Source organism: Cupressus sempervirens, chromosome 3 (assembly GCF_028749045.1).
Source record: "Cupressus sempervirens isolate cs-2001-9-10 chromosome 3, ASM2874904v1, whole genome shotgun sequence".
Taxonomy (NCBI): domain Eukaryota; kingdom Viridiplantae; phylum Streptophyta; class Pinopsida; order Cupressales; family Cupressaceae; genus Cupressus; species Cupressus sempervirens.
The window spans coordinates 480,895,497-480,905,743 of NC_143120.1; the positions used below are offsets into that span (position 1 = coordinate 480,895,497).

At 38.5% G+C, this 10,247-nt stretch overlaps 1 protein-coding gene across 1 annotated transcript; it reads left to right on the forward strand.

Annotated features, from left to right (window-relative positions):
- Positions 1–562: 562 nt before the first annotated feature.
- On the forward strand, positions 563–9,837 carry LOC149567255 (uncharacterized). The gene is made up of 7 exons (XM_089820427.1): positions 563–1,024; positions 1,148–5,971; positions 7,505–8,049; positions 8,185–8,391; positions 8,586–8,785; positions 8,874–8,965; positions 9,123–9,837. The coding sequence occupies exons 1-7, from the start codon at positions 805–807 to the stop codon at positions 9,260–9,262; spliced, it is 6,228 nt and encodes a 2,075-aa protein (XP_089676553.1). The 5' UTR covers positions 563–804; the 3' UTR covers positions 9,263–9,837.
- Positions 9,838–10,247: the final 410 nt, after the last annotated feature.

Sequence of the window (10,247 nt, forward strand, 5' to 3'; positions counted from 1 at the left end):
AGATAATGGTACATGTTTCTTGATTTCATTATCCACAAAGTACTAAATTTTTGAGGATTCTATAAATACAAAATAGATGCCTCATCTATATTTGTTTCATCAACTTTTAGATTATCATTCCTATTGTAAGATATTTATTGGTGGAATGTTAGTATGTTTCTTGTTTTCAACATCCACAAAGATTGAAATCCTTCATAGATACATGAATAAGAAATGTTAAGATTAACTTTGCACCTCTCACCAACTCAACATAATAAATACTCCACAATCCTTTACAATTACTAAAGAAATATAAACTTAGACTTATTTTCTAATTTTAAGAAATTATAAAACTAATCCAATGAAAATTAAATTGCTAAGATATTATACATAATGAATAACATGAACTAATTAATAATAAATATTCAATTTTATTAGAAATATATATTATGGTGGTAATGTTTAAAAACAAAACTAGGTCTAACGACTAGGATTCGCCTGCGATCTTCTCCCCAACGGTTAAATAATTTGAAATCTATTTGGAGCGTATTATATGCCAAGTAACTGGTGTATAGCCAAATTCCTCGCCGAACGCTGAAATGGTAGATTCGAAGCACAAGTTATCAGGATTTTGTCAGAAGTTGTAGTTTATAAATCTCAGAGACAACGCACCCAAATTGTTTCACACAAGGTTCGGAAGAGATGTGATTGCAGTGGAATGAAATGAATCGACTGCGGAATACGCTCGAAATAGATTTCTTGAAAAGGTTTTTTGAAGTTCTGGAGCAGTAAATATCAGCGGTATTGTTGCCAAAAACGTTCTTCATGGAGGTGCCCTTTACCTTTGAAGAAATTGTGCTGCAAAGAATATTTGATTTGAAAAATGAGGTTGTTCGAGAGTTCGAATCCCACCAGAGACTCTACAAGGAGGCCTTAATTTCCATCTGTTTCCTCAAAGGAATTGATCCTCCGCCCTCTCTGGTCATCAATTCAGGAGCAGCTGCTAAGACCTCACAGCACAGAGATTCCAGAAATAGCTTCAGCTGTATGTATAAACAATTCTGCCTTAGCTAGGGTTTTTTCTGTATTTGTTCTTTTCTACTCTTTCTTTTGGCTGTGAATAAATTTCAATCTTTGTTTTTTATTTTTAAATTATTATATGGGGCAGTAAATGGACTGTTTTCCGAGGCGTATGGGGGTTATTTCTGCACAAAGCGGGGTTCATCCTCGGCGGATCGGCCTGCAGGTTATCAGGTTGCTGCTAAGAGACGTAGGCTTGAAAAGGGTTTAGAGAGTTTTGAAAAGAATGTAGACGGTGGACCGAAAATTGCTGGAGACGAGCCAGTGGTGGACAAAGGGCACTGTGTGGATGCCCAGAAGGAGGGAAAGTTAGATTCGCCACATGCCTTCGTGGACGGATTTGAAGAATTGGAAAAACAAGAAGAAAAAGAGAGTGATACTTGTCATGGTGAGGATAACTGCAGGGTTGGAGGGAGAAGATCTGCCAGAGAGAATTCGCAAAATGGCCACATGGACAGATGGGACGAGAAGAGAGAAGGGGGAGAAGGAGGCGGAGAAGAAGAAAACGGAGACGCCAATGTAGTCCACAGGGGTGGTAGAGGAAGAGGGAGAGGGAGAGGGAGAGGGAGAGGAAGAGGGAGAGTAGGGGCTAAGGAGAAGAAAAAGAAGAGTGATGTGGCAGCAGTGCCTGCTATTGGAAGGATTACACGGTCCAAGGCAAGGCAATGCCAGGTGATTCTCAGTGCAAAGAAGGAGAGTGGCAAGAGAAAGGCCATGGAGTCAAAAGAGAAGCCACAGGCCACGAGGATTACCCGTGCCAGGCGCAATTTGCAGGCTGAGGTTGAAGTTTCTGAGGAGCCTATGGATGTGGCTGCCGCGGTGTCTCCATCAGCATGTCCCCAAATGGCGGCCTCACTGCATACAGGAAACAGAGACAGCTCATCTCCATTGCCTTGTCCTGGCACTGCGGTCCTATCACAAGCAAGAGGGCCGGCCAAAACATCTCTACTGCCTTCTCCTGTCATTGTGGTCGTATCACAAACAGGAGGGACATGCCAGTCATCTCCGTTGATTTCTCCTGTGAAAGCAGTTCCATCACAAACAGGCGCCAGAGTAAGCCTCACTTCCTTTCCTTCTCCTGTTGTAGTAGTGGCATCACAAACAAGAGACAGAGGCAAGTCATCTTCTGAGATCAATGAGATATATCTTAAAGGTGAGTCAATATCACGAGTGAGGAAGACAAAATCCAATATTGCAGCTCAAACTTATTGCAGTTCATCACCGCCACAGATGACCTCAACCTCTCAAGCTGTCTACCCGTCATCTGATTTAATTACAGGACCACTGATTGAAGTGAATACATCATCACCTTCGGTGGAACCTGTCCTGACCCAGTTGGAAATTAATGCTATAGGAGATAATGCTTCTCACAGAGAAGAAATGATGGCTGTAGAGATGAAACAGAATTCCTTGAAACCTGTCTGTGAGGATTCTAATGATATGAATTGTATGAGTATCCTACAAGAACAGACAACAAAAATAATTCAAGGATGTACAGGAGGTTGGCCTTCCTCAAGTCCTGTGATGACCCTTCAACAAAATGAAGATGATTCAGCAGCACCTGTCATGATTCAATTGGAAGTTTTTGATATAAGAGAAAATGCTGGTCATGGAGAAGAAATAGTGACAGCAGAGGTGAAACTGAATTCTTTGGATCCAGTCTTTGAGGGTTGTATTGACATGGATCATAATAAAATCCCGCAGAAAGACACACCAATGATAGATCAGGAATTTGCAGAAGAATGGCCTTCCCCAAGGCCTTACTGTGGAAACTGTGCTGACATGAAATATGCAAAACAATCAGAAGCCTTATGTGCCATAGAAACTATTCAGCTGCGGGATACTTCAAATATTATTGAAAACGGACAAATCTCACACATAGCATCTCCAGAAATGCAGATCCCGAATCAACTTCAGGATAACTTGCACCCACTTGAAATTAGAGCATTCAGTGATATTACACAAGTAGATTCAGGTTCAGTCAGAAATGTCTCTATGCTACCAGAGATGCCGACATCTCAATGCTGTATAACTTATCCAAAATATAATTTGAGGAGCCGAAGTGTGGGATTAGATCGCTGCAGAAGTGTTTTAGTGAAAGAAACAATTAGTGACAGTAAGCTGCTTATTAGCATAAAACAAGCACATAATGCTATGGAAGGGAGGGAAGAATTTTCATTAAAGAAGGAAATGCCGTTTATCAAGTTTCCAAGATTGTGTAAGCCATCTGACATGCTCTATTCACAAGGTAACCAAGACCAAAACTATTGTTCTCACAAAGAAGGATCACGTAGTCTGGAAGTTGCAATGGAGGAATCAGCAGGGGATGAAGATACTGAAACTCCAATTAGTCATGATGCTTTTCAGAAAACATCTGCGATAAGATCATCCTCCTTTGAAAATGATGCAGGTAAGCAGTCCGCAGAAAGGGAACTTGAAACAAGTCCATCTGCAGCAGCTTTGCATTTCTCTTGCCAGAGTTTTCCAGGTGTTACAGAGGATTTGTCTATTCATTCAGTAAAGACCAGTGGTATAGAGGGTTCTTATGGAAACACAATTGAGCCAGTTTGGAGTGATTGCATTGCAGTGAGAAACACTCTGAATCATGGTACGGATGAATGTGAAGAAGGCAGTTTAACTTTCCGAAAGGGAAGGCGAACATCTTCAATGGATACAAGTGTCAAGGTTCCATCAGAAGAAGAGGAGGATCTGACATCTCAGATGGTAGAAGTTACAGAGTTTGGGGCTGAAAAACATGATGAATCCTGTCTTTCTCTTAAATCAGTGGTTTTTCCAGGGAAGGTGGAGACATTTGATTCTGATCTTAGAAGTTTCTGTCAAGTTCAAACTGGTATTAGGAAGAAAGAAATTTTGTGTGATGCCTCTAGAAATTCACCTTTAGATTTTAAAGATGGAATTCCATCAACTCAAGACAAATTGTTTTCTAGGAACATGATTCCCTGGAAAGAAGATCAAGTTCAGAAGCTGCAAAATAAATCCTGGCCTGGATATCAGAAGCAGAGTTCCCTTGCACAAGAAGATTTTAGGTCTGCCAGGCACTTGGGATTGTTGCGGAGTGAGTCATGTTCAAAGGTTTGTAACTTATCTGTTGAGGGTGCTACACTCGGTGTTGTTGGTCAATATGATATGGTTGAAAACAATGAGCAGAGACATGATGACATGCTTATATTTTCCCCCAAAAAAGTAAGTTTGGTTGCTTTTCCAGCTCAACAAAATGCAAGCTTGCTGTTTTCTGAAATGAAGAGGGATGATATTCTATCCCCCAAAGACATTGAATGTCGACAAATGGCAAGGCTCCTATTGAATGAGCACTTCAAGGGTGGCAAACTATCTATGAAGTTGGGATATCCTAGAATATCATGTTTGACAGATTTGGAAGAGCAAAAAAGTCTGACTACAAATGAAGTTTGCAGTAGAAATTTTCCTCCATACACATCTTATGCCAAAAATAAGGAAGGTTCTTTGAGTTGTACAGGATTGCCTCAATTTCGAGTGGATGACATGTCATCAAATTACACTTCTGTTTCCTATTTACCGGATAAAACTGATCTACATGCTAGACCATCAAAATCTCAGTCATTTGGATCCAGCTTTGAATTGATAAGTCCTCAAGCTCGTGGGCAACAAGGTGACTCCAAGATTGTACCTTCAGATGATGTTATTTCAGAGTTCTCTTTCCAGAAGGGGCTAGGTGGCATGGACAAATGTGCCATTGAAAGGACACCTTCAATGAAAAGAAATGTGGTTACAGAACTGGGTCAGCATGGTTTAAGTGAGTCAGTTGCAGTTAATAAGAAGCCTTCCAATCAATTTGGACTGCAGTCTAGTTTGGGAGCAGATTGTCAGTGTGAAGTTACAAATGATGGACTTGCAGAAGGTGTCAGAGACATTCCAGGGATGCAAGGCATGATGGAGTCTTACCACAGGTTTTCCTCAACAAGAAATGCTGTTGATTCAACTAGTCATGACAATCTTTTTCCAAGCACAATATTAGGGTCCATACATGAAATAGAAATGTCACAGAGATTCAAAATGGGGAAGACTTGCACAATAGCAGGAAAGCCTATAGAGTGCCAAGAAATGGATAACCTTGTGAATAGGGATAAGGAAGCTACAGATTTTTACAATGCTCTTCGCTCATTCACTCCAGTAAACCAAATGTTGAAGTGTAGAAAATACACACCATCAAATGTGCGATGGGCTTATCTTTCCTCAGACTCTAGTGATCACTCAGAAAACTCCATCAAATGCTGGGGGAAGGGATATCCATCAGAGATTGATTATTCAGATTCATTGACCCCTACAAGGGGAATATTATTTGACAGAACTGTCACAAATTCCGTGGACACAGACTCCAACTTGTTTGCAAAGCAAGTTCAAGAGCATACTGGATGTTTTCCTATTGAGGAGGAAAGCCTGATTGAGGATGAGAATATGGATTATCGTACTGCAATGAATACAACTCAAAAAGGATTTAGCTCATTGACTAAGAAAAATGTTCTCAGTACCAAGAATATTCTAACAGACTCAGCAAAACATAATTCACCCGTAGCTACTCCTCCAACTGGAAGTTTTCGTAAAAGGATCGTCACCAACTCCACAGAAAAAAGGCCAGATTTGTTAAAAAAGAAAGCTTTGGCGAGCCCCAAATTTAATTCTACAAATCTTGGAGGGCAGGCTTCTGTAAAGGAAAATCTAAGTGAGTTGCAAAACAGATATGGTTCATCAGTCAGAAAGAAGGATTCAAAAACACCCAGTGTAAGAACTGGTAGCAGCTTTGCAAGCCAGATTTCACCAAGGAATAGTCAGAAACCAAGCAACATATTATGCAATGTGAAATCATTTATTCCATCAGTTCAGCAGAAACAGGCAGCTGCATCAGTTATGACAGGTAAATTCTTGTCAGATTCTGAGAAAATAGTTTGTTTTTTCTCATATCTGTTTTTTGACTTCTCTCAGTGTAGCAGGGATTCCTTTGAATCACTTACATGCCCTTATTTGAAATCATTTTCTCATTGAGCTTTGAACTTCATGTGATACTGCTGTCCTTCAACAGTGACTTATCACTGTTTTCAGTTTTGTTTACACTGTCACTTCATTTTGTAACTATGAAAATCACTTTTTTTCTCATTATTTGGCTGTCCTTCTCCACTGCTGCTCACAGTCTTCCATGACTCGTGACTGTGATAACAACATTATCACTGTTATGACTTTATTTGATCTCAGTGTCATTGCCTTAACGCTCCTCATTCGTTGTTTTCAAACATTCATTTCACTCTCTTTGAGCTTTATTGACTGTCATTGCATTTTGACCTATAATTTTTGCATTATTTCATTATATTTTTGTAATATAATCAACACCCTTTGACTAACTGCAAGTAAAGTGTATTTGAAAGTGACCCCAATGACCTAATCAGCTTATAAAGCTTTTAATGAAGACTTTTTTTACCCTCATCTGCTGGTCTTGCAAAATTGAAATCACCTCAAGCAACAATAAATTGGCTGTTGTGTGGATCCAAATAGGATAGACTACATTTTCAGCTTTCACCTAGGAACAATTTAAACCGAAATGAAAAGAAAATCTACTAGAGTCAACTCCCAACCCTTTCAAATCAATTTAAGTTCTTCATGACAAGACCCCATTAAAAGCAAACGTTAATTTGTTCATGCCGAAATTTGAAAATTTCAAAGCTTTATGAATGTGTTTAAATTCTGAACTGATGTGCATGCTGGCTTGACCATCTCTTCTCATTTGGGTTCCTCCACTCCATGGTAAATCACTCCAAACTTCTATCATTTATCACAGCTATATCACCCAGACTCTGGGACCAAGTGTAATGAGCTGATGAAGACAAAAAACTGCTTTTAAAACTCTACCCTAATACATACCAGATCATACCAACATGAATGTATTCTTAAAGAATATTACAGGGTGCACCATGTCCAATTCTGGCACCTTTTAATAAAGATTGTTACTTTTTTTAAGAATCTTGATTTTTTGTTTATTAAATTCTTTAAAATTAGAAACATTTCTGGATGCAATATGTCCAGTTTTCAACAGTCTTATATATATGCATATGTATGTGCATGTGTGTCTGTGTATATCAGCCTTGTCTTATATATTGAATGTTATATACCCATGAGCTAAAATTACTTATGTGCAATGTTTCATTGAAATTGGTTACAATCACCATAAGAAATATTATGGATATTTAGAAAATGGGTTGGGTAAATTCATTTTTGATTGTTCTACAGTATCAAATATTAATAGTTCGATACCGATCAACTAATAGCACCAAAAAAATAAAGATAATAATTCTTTTCTTCTTATTCTTTTACACATAAGATGATTTGAGTTAGAGCATCATCATCTTTATGACATTGTTGCTCTTAAAATGTTTGAAATTCAATCTAATTCCTGCAGGAAAGAGAGAGATCAAAGTGAAGGCTCTGGAGGCTGCTGAAGTTGCGAAACGGCTTGAAGAGAAAAGGGATCAAGAACGCAAAATGAGGAAGGAGCTAGCCAGGCGTGGTGAGCATGAAAAGAAATTTTTTGAGAAGTCAAAAGAAGAAGTAGACAGAGGGGAAAAAGAAGGTGAAGAATCCAATATTGCCTGTAGTGCCAGTAGTAGATCAATATCAAGTGACATGGCAAGGAAAAAGCCAGTTCAGTCTCAGGCAGGCACTTCTGTGATTGGTGTTGATTTGAAGTTGAGAAAAGCTTTAGAAACGAAGAATAAATTGGAAAAAGAAAGGTTGAGAAAATTGGAGGAGAAAAAACAGAAAGAGGAAGATCGGAAAAAAAATGCAGCAGAGGTTGCAGCGAATAAGAGGAAACGAGAAGAGATGGACAAGAAAGACCGCGAGGAAAAGCGGAGGCGCTTGGAAGAAGCACAGAAGCTGCAGAAGGAACTTGAGGAACAACTTCGTGCTGAGAAGGAAGCAAAGGAACAAAGGCGTCGAGCTCTGGTATGTGAATGGTAACCAGAACATATTTCCCATATCAATGGACTTAATCATATGATGATATTAGCTAAATACTGCACATATTGATGATATCATTGATGGATGGCTATGGGCATAACACTGCACATATTGAAACAGGATGACTATGAGCGTAAGAGGAAGGCGATGGAGGAAGATGCAAAGAAGCAGCGCCGTATAGAGAAAGAAAGGGAAGCTGCTGAACGCAGACGGCAGATAGAGGAGGATGCTAAGTCCAACAAATTTGCATTAAAGGATGCAAAACACATGCAAGAAGTCCAGCAAAATGAAAAAACACTTCAGGCCCAAAATACATATGCTGGAAAGGTAAACTGTTACAACTTACCAATTCAGTTCCTGTAGTCATCATTTCGGCCCATCAGCTAATTGTATAATGTTCATTGTTGACAACTAACAAAAAAATTCTAAAATTTAATTTTTATACAAGATACTCAGAGACTGTCTATATAGGGACCCTTATGGTACATGTTTCCAACTTTCTTTGTGATACTGCATCACAGGTGTCAAGCAGTTCAACTAGTTGTGCAAGAGATGCACACGAAACAAAAGGGCAGTCATTGTTGGGCAGCAATGCAAGTTCACATCCATCATCAAAATCCAACATCAATATTGAATCTTATGAAATATCGCCATATAAGGGTTCAGATGAGGAGGATAATGAAGATGGAAATCCGGAGAAGCCCATACCACTATGGGCAAGGTAGACGAGCATAAGTTTCTGTTTGGATGTTTTTTCTTCAACAAGGCTATAGATTTTCGTAGCTTTCTGACACTTTTTCTCATTACAGGAAAGATCATTTGATTCCACACATCATCAGTCAACAGTATATTGATCCTGATGAGATATTCACTGGTGCAAGAACTTGCAGTCTAAATGAAGGTACTTTAAGTATGAAGTCATAACAGGAATAGACAACATTATATCTCTGCTCCTTTTGATTAAATATTATCCATTTTTGTTGAATCCTGTTCATGATGTCATGTGCTTTGAGAAAGGTGCACAGATGAGACTCAATTGAAATATTTTTATTTTGCAGTTTTTGAGACTAATGGATCAAACAGGAGGAGAGATTTCAAACGGCGTAGTTACAGCGGGGAATGGCTCAACGACTGTTTTACATGGAAAGAAGAGTATCAATACAAGGTGCAGATGGGCTACATAAATAAGGCTGAGTAAACTCATAAATGGATTCAGGTTGCCTTGTCTGCTTATCAATGCATTTGTGCCTATTACCACAGTTCTACCTTCAAGATGAATTTAATGGTCGCTCAATATTAGCTGCACCAGATGAACCATATTTTCTGAATTGACAAAAGGATGAAAATTGAAGTCAAAGATAACATCATGCTGGGAAAGGAAGCTGGCACTAAAAACCAAATTTGGAAAGACTGTGTCTAGTTGACCCATTTTTTTCTACAAGGATGACAATTATTGCATGATTAATTTCAAAATTTTCAAGCCTTCCTTCACTCATCATGACTTTCTTTGTCAGAGGAGGATGTAAGGAATAACATATAGGGGTAATCCTGTGGGCACTCATCTTGTATTATGCTGTTGTTTTATTTTTTTCCGTTCCAATCCTGTGGGTACTCATCTTGTATTATGCTGTTTTACATTTTTCCTTTGCAATGCTGGACATCTTAGAGTTTCTATTGTAAAGCACGTGCCCATTGCAATCTTTATTGTCTCTTTCCTAACATTTTTTATTCTTCCAAGATGGAAGTAATATAATCATGCAAAACTAATGATCATTATCTCTTATAACCTTTATTCTCTTTCACTAACACGTTTCATTCTTCCAGGGTGCTTAGCACTGAAATCAAGCTAAGGCAATGATCCGTTGATTTATAACTTATGTTTAATTGTTAACGGGCAGATTTAGTAAAGGAAAAAAAACATCAATTGGAACATTTTAAAGTACCTCAAATTTTTACTTCTTGTGTAGACCTGCATCGTGATTTCGTAATTCTTCAGAGTGTCATGTTCAAATACACATTGTCAAGTGTTGTATTCAGCACAGGTCCCATTTGAATAGAAATGACCAATCACCAAGTTTTAGACTTGAATTTGAATGCAAAGTGATAATATATTGGTTTTTAAGATGCATTTTTTTTACTCGTATGTTCACAATCATTATATTTTCTTGAAGATTGATTTGATC